This window comes from Polypterus senegalus, chromosome 2, assembly GCF_016835505.1.
Source record: "Polypterus senegalus isolate Bchr_013 chromosome 2, ASM1683550v1, whole genome shotgun sequence".
Classification (NCBI taxonomy): Eukaryota; Metazoa; Chordata; class Cladistia; order Polypteriformes; family Polypteridae; genus Polypterus; species Polypterus senegalus.
The window spans coordinates 267,327,353-267,344,174 of record NC_053155.1 but is presented as its reverse complement, the minus strand read 5'-3'; the positions used below and the strand labels follow the sequence as shown (position 1 = coordinate 267,344,174).

The window sequence follows — 16,822 nt, the reverse complement described above, 5'->3', positions numbered from 1 at the left end:
AGACACATAATCCAGCTCAGGTTCATGGGAGAACAGAAGAACCAAGTAGAAAGTAGGGACCAGCCCTGGGTGATGTGCCATTCTTCATAGGGCAAACTAACAGATATACAGTGCATCCGGAAAGTATTCACAGCGCATCACTTTTTCCACATTTTGTTATGTTACAGCCTTATTCCAAAATGGATTCAATTCATTTTTTTTCCTCAGAATTCTACACACAACACCCCATAATGACAATGGGAAAAAAGTTTACTTGAGGTTTTTGCAAATTTATTGAAAATAAAAAAACTGAGAAATCACATGTACATAAGTATTCACAGCCTTTGCCAGCCATGAAGCTCAAAATTGAGCTCAGGTGCATCCTGTTTCCCCTGATCATCCTTGAGATGTTTCTGCAGCTTAATTGGAGTCTATCTGTGGTAAATTCAGTTGATTGGACATGATAATGGAAAGGCACACACCTGTCTATATAAGGTCCCACAGTTGACAGTTCATGTCAGAGCACAAACCAAGCATGAAGTTAAAGGAACTGTCTATAGACCTCCAAGACAGGATTGTCTCGAGGCACAAATCTGGGGAAGGTTACAGAAAAATTTCTGCTGCTTTGAAGGTCCCAGTGAGCACAGTGGCCTCCATCATCCGTAAGTGGAAGAAGTTCAAAACCACCAGGACTCTTCCTAGAGTTGGCCAGCCATCTAAACTGAGCGATCGGGGGAGAAGGGCCTTAGTCAGGGAGGTGACCAAGAACCCGATGGTCACTCTGTCAGAGCTCCAGAGGTCCTCCGTGGAGAGAGGAGAACCTTTGGTGTGAATGCCAGGTGTCACATTTGGAGGGAACCTGGCACCATCTCTACAGTGAAGCATGGTGGTGGCAGCATCATGCTGTGGGGATGTTTTTCAGCGGCAGGAACTGGGAGACTAGTCAGGATAAAGGGAAAGATGACTGCAGCAATGTACAGAGACATCCTGGATGAAAACCTGCTTTAGAGCGCTCTTGACCTCAGACTGGGGCGACGGTTCATCTTTCAGCAGGACAACGACCCTAAGCACACAGCCAAGATATCAAAGGAGTGACTTCAGGACAACTCTTTGAATGTCCTTGATTGGCCCAGACAGAGCCCAGACTTGAATCCGATTGAACATCTCTGGAGAGATCTTAAAATGGCTGTGCACCAACGCTTCCCATCCAACCTGATGGAGCTTGAGAGGTGCTGTAAAGAGGAATGGGCGAAACTGGCCAAGGTTAGGTGTGCCAAGCTTGTGGCATCATATTCAAAAAGACTTGAGGCTGTAATTGCTGCCAAAGGTGCATCGACAAAGTATTGAGCAAAGGCTGTGAATACTTATGTACATGTGACTTCTCAGTTTTTTTATTTTTAATAAATTTGCAAAACCTCAAGTAAACTTTTTCACGTTGTCATTATGGGGTGTTGTGTGTAGAATTCTGAGGAAAAAAATGAATTGAATCCATTTTGGAATAAGGCTGTAACATAACAAAATATGGAAAAAGTGATGCATTGTGAATACTTTTCCAACACTCACTTACACAGGGCCATCAATCAACCAACATTTTTGGGACATCTTCAGTTTTAAATATGGGCATGATATCACCGAGAATGCCAGTTTTCCTTCTGCTAATGGGTAATGCAAACATTTTCTCTGAATGGAAAGGAGAAATTACTTATTGTGCTGAGATGAGTTTGCAGTCCGCAATGAGTCAGAATAAGGCTGTGGGGACTACAGGTCCAAAGCAATAAATAGATCTGGCTAAATATTCTTAGATTTTGAGTGTGAAGAGTGGGACTATAGGAAAAACTAACAAATTAAAGAGGAGGCTAACCAATAAGGTTTACTTATTATAATAGTTACTTTGCATATTTTAAGACTTTTTAATGTCTATTATATGGTGAACTGGCTTTGGAACATTCATGATTGCTTAAGTGGTCAGTTAATCTGATGTCTATTGCACCATACCCACTGGAATATATGCCAATTGTATTACATTATTAGCAGAAGTGAGTTTGGTCTTTAACACACAAGTGCTAGTAGGTAGGTATATAGATACTTTATTAATCCCCAAGGGGAAATTCACATACTCCAGCAGCAGCATACTGAAATAAAAAAATCAAAACAATATTAAATTAAAGAGTGATAAAAATGCAGGTACAACAGACAATAACTTTTTATAATGTTAACGTTTACCCCGCCGGGTGGAATTGAAGAGTCGCATAGTGTGGGGGAGGAACGATCTCCTCAGTCTGTCAGTGGAGTAGGACAGTGACAGCAGTAATGATTCTTTTCAGTGGATGTAGTGGATTCTCCATGATTGACAGGAGCCTGCTCAGTGCCCGTTGCTCTGCCACAGATGTCAAACTGTTCAGCTCCATGCCTACAATACAGCCTGCCTTCCTCACCAGTTTGTCCAGGCGTGAGGTGTCCCTCTTCTTTATGCTGCCTCCCCAGCACACCACCGCGTAGAAAAGGGCGCTTGCCACAACCATCTAACAGAACATCTGCAGCATCTTATTGCAGATGTTGAAGGAACCAGCCTTCTAAGGAAGTATAGTTGGCTCTGTCCTCTCTTGCACAGAGCATCAGTATTGGTAGTCCAGTCCAATTTATCATCCAGCTGCATTCCCAGGTATTTATACTGTACGTCTGCACCCTCTGCACACAGTCACCTCCGATGATCACGGGGTCCATGAGGGGCCTGGGTCTCCTAAAATCCACCACCAGCTCCTTGGTTTTGCTGATGTTCATTTGTGAGTGGTTTGAGTCGCACCATTTAACTAAGTCCTTGATTAGGTTCCTATACTCCTCCTCCTGTCCACTCCTGATGCAGCCCACAATAGCAGTGTCATCAGCGAACTTTTGCACATAACAGGACTCCGAGTTGTATTGGCTGAACAGGACCGGAGAAAGTACAGTTCCCTGCGGCGCTCCTGTGCTGCTGACCACATTGTCAGACCTGCAGTTCCCGAGACGCACATATTGAGGTCTGTCTGTAAGATAGTCCACGATCCATGCCACCAGGTATGAATCTACTCCCATTTCTGCCAGCTTGTCCCTGAGGAGCAGAGTTTGGATGGTGTTGAAGGCACTAGAGAAGTCCAGAAACATAATTCTTACTGCACCACTGTCTCTGTCCAACTGGGAGAGGGATCGGTGTAGCATGTAGATGATGTCATCCTCCGCTCCCACCTTCTCCTGGTATGCGAACTGCAGAGGTTTGAGGGCGTGGCGGACCTGTGGCCTCAGGTGGTGAAGCAGCAGCCACTCCATGGTCTTCATCACGTGACGTCTGGGCATCAGGCCTGAAGTCATTCATCTCATCAGGACGTGATACCTTTGGGAAAGGGGTGATGCAAGATGTTTTCCAAAGCCTTGGGACTCTCCCCTGTTCTAGGCTCAGGTTGAAGATGCTCTGTAGAGGACTCCCCAGCTCCAATGCACAGGCCTTCAGCAGTCATGGCGATGCTCCATCTGGCCCCGCTGCTTTGCTGGCATGAAGTCTCCTCAGCTCTCTGCTTACCTGGGCTGCTGTAATTGTGGGTGGGGAACTCTCTCCTATGCTGGTATCAGCAGAAGGATGGGTGGAGGGTGCAGTACTCCAAGGTGAGAATGGGTTAGGGTGGTCAAAATTGTTAAATGAAGTTGTTCATCTGGTTTTCTTTCTCCACTTCTCTCTCGATGGTGGCACCCCGCTTCAATCTGCAGCCAGTGATAATCTTCATCCCATCCCACACTTCCTTCATGCTGTTATTCTGCAACTTCTGCTCCAGCTTTCTCCTTTACTGCTCCTTTGCTGCCCTGAGCTGGACTTGGAGGTCCTTCTGCACGTGCTTGAGCTCATGCGTATCACCGCCTTTAAAAGCTCTTTTTTCTGGTTCAAAAGGCCCTTGATGTCACTTGTAATCTATGGCTTGTTGTTAGCATAGCAGCATACTGTTCTTACTGGAATTACAGTGTCCATACAGAGGTTGATGTAGTCAGTAGTACAGTCAACAACCTCCTCAGTGTTCTCACTATATGATCCCTGCAGGATATCCCAGTCCGTAGTTCCAAAGCAGTCTCTCAGAGCCTGCTGAGCCTCAAGGGACCACTTCCTGAATGAGCATGTAGTTGTAGGTAGCTACCTAACTCTTGGTTTGTAGTGTGGCTTAAGCAGAACCAGGTTATGATCTGCTTTCCCAAGCGCAGGCAGCATGGTGGCGATGTATGCTTCCTTAATGTTTGCATACATTAGGTCAATAGTCCTGTTTCCCCAGGTGTTACAATCCATATACTGGGAGAAGGCAGGTAATGTTTTGTTTGATATTACTTTTAGTCTTTGACCTTTAAAAACAATTGACTCCTATTTATCTTTCACAGAGGTACGATGCTCAGCTGTTTCCTACCAATGTAGCAACAGAAAGTGCATTGCTAAACCCAACGCAAGGTGTGATGGCACAGTGGACTGTCCAGATTCAAGTGATGAACAAAATTGTGGTAATGTATTGCCAAGTACAAGTCAGAAAGCATGTGCTGTTTTTCGGACAAAAATACAATATCAAGAGACATTATGATATAGTGGCTACATTGATGACACATTTATAAAGATACACCATTGATGTTTAGAAAGTTTATCTTACCTGCACTGATGTAAGAATTGTCACATTTGCAATCAAGGTAAATAAGGCTTTGATAAAGATTCCATTTAATCATCCAGTTACCAACTATGCTTAATCTATTTCAATGTCACAAGAGCTGAAACCTATCCCACCCATATTAGGCACAAGCTAGGGCTACACAGCGTAAAGTGCCCAGCTATAAAAGATACAAATAACAAATATTGTGTCCTTATTTTTTGAATAAATGCACAGATATTAAATCAGCTATACTGTGCTTGTTTAAACTGCATGCCGATTCTCTTTAGTATTACTTCAGCATGATTATTTTCAGCTGAACCATGTGATGCTTCACTAAGAGAAAAGGTTCACAACAATTAATGTTTCTAAATACTAATATTTAAGTTTTTAAATTTGTATACAGAGGCTGCATGGTGACTCAGTGCTGCCTCAAGGCTGTTGGGATCTAGTTTTACATTCTGGCCTGGTTACTGCCTATGAAACGTTTGCATATTCTTTCATATCCTGATGGCATTTTACCAGACATTTGTTTCTCTCACTTCCTAAAGACATGTAAGAGTCGGGTTGATTGGTGAGTGTGAGTTATCATAGTGAGGGTGCATTTGTGCCCTGCATATAATCAGTGGACGGTGATCCCACTAGTGCTACCAGGATAAAGTCCATCTGCCCGTGACATTACAAGTTACTATAAAGTTTACAAAAATAGGATTTTTATGTATTACAATGTTTTCCTTTGTAAACCCTTCGTCTTTTTGTCTATACATTGAGAGACCACTTTATTTAATTCACTAATTAATACAGGGGAGAGACTAAATGAGCCAGTACTGTGGTAATGCTGTCTTGTGATGATGTATATGTTTTAAAAGTATGGCAAGAGAACAAAGATGAAGTGTCTGTGACAGAACCTCATTTAATATCAGAACTGGGAAGAAAGAAAAAATAAACAAAAAAAGAATGGTTGTAATAGCAGCTTTCTCAGTCTGGAACAAATGTTTCCAGTGATGTAGAAGCATCATGCTTTGATGCTGATTTTTATTAATAAATGCCGACCTCTGGTCTGTGGTGGTCTTAAATATCAGTAGAAGCATAAGATCGGTGGGGGGGGGCTTCCAACAACATGGTAGAAGTGACATCAAGGTTTCTGACTTTCTTTCTCTGATCTAGGGGAGCAAAGGGAAATTATGTTAACACTGGTGTACACCATTCTTTTCCTCTGTTGTATCTTCTCAAATAGAGCCCAAAGATACTCCACTGACAACTCTCTCAGTCACTGGTAATGAATCAGCTGCTGAATTTTGAATCACCAAGTTTACGTAACAAACACTTAGGAAGAACAGTATACAGAACAGTCAATTACAAGAGATATTCCTAAAATTAAAAAAAAGAAGACTGCAGGCAGCTTTTGTAATAATAGTTCATGATCAAACACGACACCCAGGTTTCATAAACAGAAACTGACACCAAAAGTGATACATCCTAAAGTGATTGACGCTAATGACATTGAATTATGAGCCGATACATATCACTAGAGTTTTATTTGCATTGCAGAAAGATTGAACTCAACCAGACCTGAGTTTATTTGAAATAGTTAGATAATAAAGAAAAGGGTGCATCATGTTTCAGTTATGAGGTAAATAAAGCTGGATATCATCGGGAAGATGAATTCCACAAGAAAGGAGACAGTAGATCTAAAATTTACTCCAATAAATTGATCGTGGCTTGACAAATAAGAGGAAAGCTATTTAAAGCAGGGTCAGATATAGCTGCAATTTTGTCTTTACAATGGAAGAGGATCTGGCAGCTTACAATGTTAAATGCATCTGAAAGGTCGAGCAGAAGCAAAGTGAAGTGAAAGCCATTGTCGCAGTTAAGTAAATCATTTAATACACGGACTAAATCTGTCTCTGTATTATGTGCTTGCCTAAAACTGGACTGCTCATAAATGTTATAAGATACCATGTCACAATGTAACTGATGGGCAACATTTTTCCAAGATTTTTCATAAGAAAGGGAAGTGAGAATTAGGCTGGTAATTTTAGAATATTGTAATGTCATTTTTTTTATTAATGGGGCCATGACAACTACTTCCAGAGAATCAGGAACTACACAGAGAGAGATTTATCATATGTAAATGAATATGAGGAAAAGGAAAGTATGAGTTTCAAGGGAGTAATAGGTAGTTTTAAGAAAGTTCACTCCCAGGTTAGCAGTATTTATAAATGCGAGTCGGAAAGTTTGATCCTGAAAGGCAATTGTGTTCATATGCAGATGACAGACTTAGCTGAAGCAGAAAACACATATAAGCTTTTAATCTTCTCGATACAGCATGGCTCTCTGCATTTTAAGAAACTGAAAAAGTAAAAGCCTTGTGTGGTAAAGTTAATCTAGCAAACTTGAAGAAGAGAAAGTGAGTTGTTTTTTTGGCAGTGATAAGAGAAGAGAAATAATTCATTTTGGTCAGCCTCACATTTTTTCAAGTAATTCTTTTACTCGCTTTAATCAGATTTGATTTTAAACCTCAGCTTGAGTTTCTGCCATTTATTTTTAGTTTTCTGCATTTCTGATTTTGTTGATTTAGCAATGCTAGTAAAACCAGGTTGAATACTTTGAACTTTTGTGTCAGTTGATTTAACAGTTAGATGAAATGGCTCAGTCACCATTACAGAATGAGCCCAGGCACCTCAATCATTAGACCAGTCTGCCGGCAGTAAAAGGTGGAATGACCTTCATCAGCTGTTTCCAGCAGTTGATTGACTCTTGATATTCAATCTTATTCTTGTCTTTTGTGTATGGGTATCATATGAATTGTTGCTAGATTAAACAGGTGGCCTACACCCCAGTGTAATTCAACCCAAACGGGACATGCAGTTTGACAAAATGGGTGCTCTTTTGCTGCTTCTGTAATATAATAGCAATCTTTCCTCAAGGCACTCAGTTCTGCAGATATTTCTGACAATGCTGTATACTGTTTCTAAGACCTTTAGTTCCATAATTATGCCTGTACATTATGATGCTTTTGTATCTTTGAGGACAAAGCTGAAAAATGAACATTATGTCACTTCAGTGATGGCTTTTTGAAAAATTGACGTCTGATGAGCTGTCTCTTTAGAACACAGTCACAGATAGCAACCTCATATATGATTCTAGTTTTTTTATCCTTATTTATTCCTTTACTGTAGATGACCATCTTAAGGTTTAAATAACCTACAGAAAATGAAAACAGAGGTGTGCTGACAATAGATAGATAGATAGATAGATAGATAGATAGATAGATAGATAGATAGATAGATAGATAGATAGATAGATAGATAGATAGATTATTAATCCCAAGGGGAAATTCACATAATCCAGCAGCAGTATACTGATACAAAAAACAATATTAAATTAAATAGTAATAAAATGAAAAATGAAAAAAAATAAAAAAGCAGACAATATCTTTGAGTAATGTTAGCATTTACTCCCCCGGGTGGAATTGAAGAGTCGCATAGTGTGGTGGAGGAACAATCTCCTCAGTCTGTCAGTGGAGCAGGACAGTGACAAAAGTCTGTCACTGAAGCTACTCCACTGCCTGGAGATGACACTGTTCAGTGGATGCAGTGGATTCTTCATGATTGACAGGAGTTTGCTTAATGCCCGTCGCTCTGCCACAGATGTTAAACTGTCCAACTTTAATCCTACAATAGAGCCTGCCTTCTTAACAAGTTTGTCCAGGCGTGAGGCGTCTTTCATCTTTATGCTGCCTCCCCAGCACACCACAGCGTAGAAGAGGGCACTCGCCACAACCGTCTGGTAGAACATCTGCAGCATCTTATTGCAGATGTTGAAGGATGCCAACCTTCTCAGAAAGTATAGTCGGCTCTGACCTTTCTTACATAGAGCATCAGTATTGGCAGTCCAGTCCAATTTGTCATCCAGCTGCACTCCCAGATATTTATAGGTCTGCACCCTCTGCACACAGTCACCTCTGATGATCACAGGGTCCATGAGGGGCCTGGGCCTCCTAAAATCCACCACCAGCTCCTTGGTCTTGCTGGTGTTAAGGTGTAAGTGGTTTGAGTCGCACCATTTAACAAAGTCTTTGATTAGCTTCCTGTACTCCTCCTCCTGCCCACTCCTGATGCAGCCCACAATAGCAGTGTCATCAGCGAACTTTTGCATGTGACAGGACTCCGAGTCATATTGGAAGTCTGATGTATATAGATTGAACAGGACCGGAGAAAGTACAGTTCCCTGCGGCGCCCCTGTATTGTTGAACACAATGTCAGACCTGCAGTTCCCAACACGCACATATTGAGGTCTGTCTGTAAGATAGTCCACGATCCATGCCACCAGGTGTGAGTCTACTCCCATCTCAGTCAGCTTGTCTCTAAGGAGCAGAGGTTGGATGGTGTTGAAGGCGCTAGAGAAGTCCAAAAACATAATTCTTACAGCACCACTGCCTCTGTCCAAGTGGGAGAGGGATCGGTGTAGCATATAGATGATGGCATCCTCTGCTCCCACCTTCTCCTGGTATGCAAACTGCAGAGGGTCGAGGGCGTGGCGGACCTGTGGCCTCAGGTGGTGAAGCAGCAGCCGCTCCATGGTCTTCATCAGATGTGACGTCAGAGCAACAGGCCGGAAGTCATTCAGCTCACTAGGACGTGATACCTTTGGGACAGGGGTGATACAAGATGTTTTCCAAAGCCTTGGGACTCTCCCTGTTCCAGGCTCAGGTTGAAGATGCGCTGTAGAGGACTCCCCAGTTCCAACGCACAGGCCTTCAGCAGTCGTGGCGATACACCATCTGGACCCGCTGCTTTGCTGGCACGAAGTCTTCTCAGCTCTCTGCTCACATGGGCTGCTGTAATTGTGGGTGGGGATGTCTCACCTATGCTGGTATCAGCAGAAGGATGGTTGGAGGATGCAGTACTCCGAGGTGAGAGTGGGTTAGGGTGATCAAACCTATTAAAGAAGTTGTTCATTTGGTTTGCTCTCTCCACGTCTGTCTCGATGGCGCACCCGCTTGAGCTGCAGCCACTGATAATCTTCATCCCATCCCACATTTCCTTCATGCTGTTGTTCTGCAACTTCTGCTCCAGCTTTCTCCTGTACTGCTCTTTCGCCCTGAGCTGGACTCGGAGTTCCTTCTGTACGCGCTTGAGCTCATGGCGATCACCGCCTTTAAAAACCCTTTTCTTCTGGTTCAAAAGGCCTTAAATTATAGCAAATGAAATAAGAAAGGAACAGAATAAGAAGGGAAAATTAAAAAGGGTATTTTTTTAAATACATTTGCATTAGTTGTGTCAGGAAATAAAGGCCGATTGCAAACAAGTAAAGCAGTAAAGTATTTTCATCCACCCGGCTGTATGACATCTTTCTTTCACTTTATTAGGTTTTGTTTCTTTTTTTTAATGGCACTCACACACTACTTTTGTACTTGAGTCTTAATTCTTACTTTGTATTATTCCTGATGGTATCTAAAATAAAGATGCAAAATACATGAGAGTTCACAGGAAATACAAACATTGGAATTACTCATCTTCCTATTTTCTTAACAGATTCCTTTTACATTATATGGGAGAAAAGTGCTTATAACCTTCTATGCAAGGCACAATCATTGGTCACCTACCAACATATCCATCCAATTCCTCCATTATTGAACCTGCACAGTCCATTTCAGGATCTCCAGAATCATAATCTATCCTAGTAGTACTGGACAAAAGATAGGAACCAACCAAGGAATTGACACCCCCCATAACAGAGCTCACTGCTTCATGCTGCTTCACATTGGGCCAACTAGGAATTTCCAGTAAACCTAACATGCACATCTTTGGACCAGGAGAGCATCCATTGTGAGGAGAAGAATGTCACTACACTGAGAATAAAACCCAGCTCTCTTGAGCTATGAGGGAAAAGTTGTAACGATTGTACCACAAGAGTGCTGATATAGAGCCACTAATTAAATGTACATAGAATGAGTGCACAAGCCAGGAATTAAAGCTGCATGTCTTGAGCTGTGAAGCAACAGGGGTAATGAATTATATACCATTTCTTAATAATAAACATTGTAGAATGTTGTTAACATGAAAATGTTCAACATACTTAATTGTGTGCTGGTAAGAAAATTGATCAATTAGAAACAAACCAATACAAGACCCCAGAGCAAACAACAGGGAATATGAACTAATGAGGTGGTCTGCCTGCTTGTTAATAATGTCCCTTTTTTTTACTGTAAAACTATGCATTTTTTTTATTACCTTTCTTACCTACCTAGCCTTGTATCAAAAGTTTTGTTTTATGACTTGGGCACTCAGTACTGATGTTATACTGCTGCAAAATTGTTTTACTCTTTAATATATTCATACACATGCAAAATTTCATAGAAAAAGTTGGAAGAATGTCTGATGGTATCATTCAGTTTGAATAGATATTAATGCTTGATAATTATCATTATAGTTCAGATCTCAAAAACTCACAACGAAAACGTTCAACAGTGAATTTTTGTCAACATTACAACAGCTGTCCCATTTCCATAACCTAAGCCTAATTCATATGATTAATTGTGGGTGTGTTATGGAATCCTTCATGTGATAGTTTTTTAATGCTTTACAGTAAAAGACTGCATGTTTGTTTAAATATATATTTTTATAAAAAAAATGGCCTGCATGGTGGAGCAGTGGTTCATGGTGTTTCTTCATACATCCATTGTCCTGCATTTGAATCCCGCACCAGGGGCCTCATGTATAACGCCGTGCGTAGAACTCGCACTATAACATGGCGTAAGCACAAAAGCCGAAATGTGCTTACGCACAGAAAAATCCAGATGCTGGAATCTGTGCTGTACTCCAACTTCCACATTCTTCCGCTACATAAATCTCGATCAGCGTGAAAACTAACGCTCGTGCACGCATTATGTAACGCCCCAAATCCTCCCAGAATTACGCCTATTTGAATATGCAAATCAATATAAATCGCCCTTAAGCTCAGCCTTCTGTGCAAAGACAATGGGAAAAGCACAGGGGGAAATATAAGAATTTCAGCGAATACCAAGTGGAGGCAAAGGAAAAACATACTATTTGTTCAAATAAACCGTGGTATAATCAACAAAATGAAGTTGATCGAGTGACATAGCGTGTTGGAGAAACTTGAAAGCTCACATTCACAAAATCGCACAGTGCCAGAAATAAAAAAGAAGTCACATATCAAAGTCGCCGTGGAAAGCCGAGTTGTAAGCCCACTGTCTGAGTGTCATATGAAAGCTTATTAGGGTACAGAGAAAAAAGCCACACGGTGGGGAAAAAGCACGAAATGTCCACTTCAATCTCGACATTTCCACTTTAATCACGTAGTTTATTTTGTCATTAAAGTAGAACATCATAAAATTCATCTTAAAATTGTTTAATTAACCAGTTTCTAAAATCACATCGTAATTAAAGTAGCACGTTAAATGCTTTGTTTTGTATTTGATTTTCTATGTGCTCTATGTGTGTGAATCACTACTTGCTTCTTAAACCGGCTCTCTTCCTCCAACTGGACACAGAGTCCATTACATTCATGATATTACAGCTCTCTGAATAACTAAAATACTGAGATGTATACGTGATGTCATTTTCATGATGATAGGAGTTAAAGCACGTTATTAAACATGTTTCACTTCGATGAAATAATTTATTGCAGCAGGGTGGCTCTAGGCTTGTGGTGGCACTGGGCAGAGGAAGAATCGGTGGCTCCTTCGCTCTCCAATGTCATGCACGGTGGATGGCCACGTATGTTGCAGACACTAGCCGCCTCGTGCTCATGACACAAGCATTTAACTTTTTCCGAAATTTGTCGCTGCGTTTTTAGCTGTGTTATTTTATCTTTCTGTTTTATATTCAATATATATTGGCGTAGCCGTCCACTGCAGTCAGTGCTTTTCTTTCCCCAAGTAACCGATCGCCATACAATCAGCTCTGTAATAGACGTTAAGCCATCTGTAAGCTTAGCGCCGATTCTTCAAAACGTTTAAAGAACATTGAAATATCTTCGTAGTACATGTTTAATTATTCTATCCTTAAAGACACTCCCAGTGAAGAATATAGATTATTTAAATGAAGTTAAAGTTTTATCTGTATAATTTAACAAACATATTTTGCTGCATTTCACCTTAAAAATGATATCGTCATCATATGTAAATACGCTTTATAAAGTGGCTCATGTTGTGAGATATTATAACTGTAGTGCAAGTTTACAGTGGGGTGATTGTACTTATAAGTACAAACAGTTCTACAAGGAGCACTTGATTGGCTGCATTTAAAGTTCTTGGGATTAAACTGTTTTGAACCGCGAGGTCCGTACAGGAAAGGCTTTGAAACGTTTTGCCGTGGCAGAGACAGCGTGTGCTTAATGCCGTATACCGATAATTCTCTTTCCGATCAGCTGCTGCTGTGATTCACACTCAGATACAGTGATATAAATACTCCGAGTGGTGCAGTGAGAGTAATATGGAAAAAGATGATCCGCTGTGGCAACTCCTAACGGGAGGAGCTGAAAGAAGAAGAAGAAGGAGAAGTGAGAGTAACAACGCTAAAGCAGTTATGGCATTTGGAATACTATGGCTGTTCCCTGGACCATTATATTGTTACAGATTAATTACAATCAGATGCATTACACTAATAAACAATATGCGGTTAGTTTCTGTGTATTTATAAAGCCGCGTCATGAAAATAATGAGTAATCACACAAGAACAGTACCATTGCTTTGACGCTGGGTGCCGCCAGTTTGCAAAACCGAGCGGAGAACTTGCGTACGACAAGGCATGAGGTACCGTGGAAAAGTGCATGGCTTTACGCCAAGTGTAGGTTTTATACATCGCGATTTGAACGTGGAAAAGTTCTTACGCAACATTTCTGTGCGTACGCACCGTTTATACATGAGGCCCCTGGTCATCTGCATGCTCCCCCTGTGTCTGTACGTTTTACTTTGAATATTGTCCAAAACATTTCCAAAGAGATCCTTGTTAGGTTAACTTGCAATTAGATTGTCCATGTATGAATGTGCATATGTGAGTGTGCATAAAATGGTCTGGCACCCTGCCCAGAACTGGCTTTGCTGTGCGGTCAGTGATCCCAGGAAAAGAGCCAAAACAAAAACTGTAAATGTAGCAAGATGAGCAGTAAATTATTCAAAACTGCAGTTTATCTACTATATCTACAGGATTCCAATTTTTCTACTTTATGTGTATCTAATTATTTCAAATTTGTATTTAAAACTAGCCATGTGCGCCCAACTACGTTGCGCGTGTTAAAGTTGTCTGTGAAGGGCTCCCTGTTTAAACGCGGTTGCCAGTCGTGAACTGGGCCCCTCGTCGCACAGCATCATGATTTTTTATAAGGGAAACAAAATTACAAAAGAAAACCCTTGGACATTGATTCGATAGGAACGGCCTACTCGGAATCACTGTCCAAATAGTAATTATGTGGTGGTGTAGGAGCATTTCTGCTTCTGTCCGTTCACAGTCCGTCTCGTTTTCGCGACGCTATCATTTCGTCTCACAATGTCTTCTCAACCTTTCTCCAATCTCGCAGGTTGCTTTGTGGCAATCCAAAGAGTAAGGCAATATACACAGAGCAATGGTTATAAAAGGGCGACACATAAGTATCCAGGCTCTTTAAAGCATAAATAGGGATCACTTCACTGACATGTGAGCAAGCCACGGTACAAATATGAGACGCGCAGCACTCGCCGGCTACAACGTAACAATAATAATTTCCGGAACGTGCTGTTACGTTGTCATTCATTTTACCCATTGTCTTTCTTTCATTCATATGTTACGTAGGCATGTACCTTTTATCTTTGGCAATCTCATTGTCTAACCAGGCCTCAGGAGCTAACCAGCGTAACACTGTCCACCACTCCTTTCGTTATTCTGGCACATTGTTGACATCCGTGAGTAACAACAATGTACTAAACTGGAAGGTGGTCTACGCATGAGTGGAATTCGTGGACAAACAAAGATCAAGATCTAAATGAAGATCTGGTTAGTTGATTTAAAGCACAACAATTTGTTTAGTTTGAATGTCTGTGTTTTGAGGTCTGACTGGCGTACTACAGTCTTCAGTAGTATAAGCCTGGAGGAGATTCTTAATGCAATGCCTATGTTTTAGCTGTCTCTCTACTGCCATCTAGTGCTTCTTCTTCTAATTCATTCACGGACAAACAAAGATCAAGGATTATATATAGAGATACAAACAAAGATCAAGATCCAAATTACGATTATATATAGAGATACACATTTACAATAAAAGTCATGAAATAGGCTCCATTACCCCTGCAGCCTGGTCTGGATTAAGTGGGTTAGAGCATGGCATGAAACCTTGCCTATTAGCCTGTCTCTACATCAAGTGGGTACAATGCAAGAATCAACACTGACATCACAGTTCACATGCATACCCACACTGGGCCAGTTTAGAGTCTCCAAGCAACCTGACACGTGCAAATTGAAGATCAGGTTCATGTTTGTTGCTATGTGTACAGAGTACATTATGATACACCTCTAAAGTCTCTGTATAGTAATCATCCTGCCTGCCAGTCAAGCCTTTGCCCTGATAAATATCTGGACTTCAAGCTCAAATAGCTTATGACCAAGTGTCACAGGGTAATCACCAGAGTTAGTTCATGAATAAACTCACATGTTCTCAGTGTCCTTGACATGTCCTCGTTCAATATAAAAAACGAATTAAAGGGAATTCTCCTGGCTTCCAGTTTTTATAACAGCTGCCTGTCTATCGACAGGCCTCGGATGCATGCAGTCATCAGTCAGCTACTGGCACACATTATACCATTACATTGAATCCTCCTACTGGCACTTGTATGATGCTTACATTTTTTTTTTACACTTTTTAATATTTTCTGTCTTTGCAGATTAGGAAGCCTGTAAATGTGTTGCACTCCATATACAATCTAGTTTTCAGTAAAACAAGAGTAAGATTCTTTTTGCTGTAATCACTTCTGGTTTGAGTGTGACTATCTAAGGTTTCTTTCAGAAACACATTATATGTAAAGTGATCAATATTGTGTTCTAGAATTAAGTTTACATTTCTCACAAAATCCTCCAATTGTCATGTAGAGTTGCAATTTTGTTCTTAGTGTTTTCTGTGTTTGTATTTACTAGGCCAGGAACTCGGCCCTAGTAAATATGAAATAATACATAGATCAAATATATGAAACTGATAATAAGATGGACCTTAAACAATTTGGAAAAATTCTACCAAGTTTAGCAGATATGGAAACATTTACCAAAGGTGTCTGTGAATATTAAAATCATCCATTAAATCTAAATGATTATAATTTATAGCGAAGTTAAATAAAAGATGCCAAATTCAGTCATAGATAATTAATATGGGCCAATTTGTCTATCAATCAGTATAAAAGTGTGGTAACTTCTGTTTTAATATCTAATACAAACACTTCAAAGGGTATGAAATCACATAAATGTTTACTCCAGCTATTGACAAGTTTCACTGCATGGAATTTTGCAGGACAAGTAAAAAAAAAATAGTAAGGAATCACTTAATCACATTTATGTTTAGTAGAAAGACCTTTTGGGGCAGTGTGGTCTTTTAGCCTTTTGTTTAGAACCCGTGCAGATTTATTTTCCCCGGCATAAAAGTCAGATGAAGTAAGATTTCTTATATATTTATTATTACCATCCCAATAACATGATCCTATTGCCATAATGCATCTTGCCAGCAGCAGTGTCCATTTTGATTTTACTGATATTATTAAAATCAAACAACATTCCATACAAATAAGTCAAGTTTTACAAAAATAGGTTTAGAACAAATGTGGAGTTTTCATTTTTATGTTCTCCCTCCGCATCTGGCCAGAGCATCACACATAATGTTAATCATTAGAGTCTTGAAAAATGAGTTTAGAAATATATTCCAGATTTAAAGAAACTACTTTATCTGTTACTCATTTATCTGTTTTGTGTAGATGCTTATCGGTTTATTTTTGTTTCCATTTAATTTATATTTTTCATTAATATACCTATTTATTTTTAATTTATTTCTATTTTTTTTCTTTAACATTTTGTAAAGCACTTTAAGCTACACTCTTAAAAATAACAGTTCATTAATGGAACTTTACTGTTTTTTTTGGTTCCTTATAGAAATGTTACTTGGCAGAGAACCATTTCATTCTGCAAAGGGTTCTTTGTGTATGAAATTGGTTC

The 16,822-nt window shown here is 40.3% G+C and overlaps 1 protein-coding gene across 1 annotated transcript in view; it reads left to right on the top strand.

The window, feature by feature from the left end:
* The window catches only part of LOC120524493 (suppressor of tumorigenicity 14 protein homolog), a 129,144-nt gene that overhangs the window by 90,325 nt on the left and 21,997 nt on the right, over positions 1–16,822 (top strand). Inside the window, exon 16 of the mRNA XM_039746328.1 lies at positions 4,372–4,488. Coding sequence (XP_039602262.1) covers positions 4,372–4,488 — 117 coding nt within the window. The remainder of the gene's footprint in view (positions 1–4,371; positions 4,489–16,822) is intronic.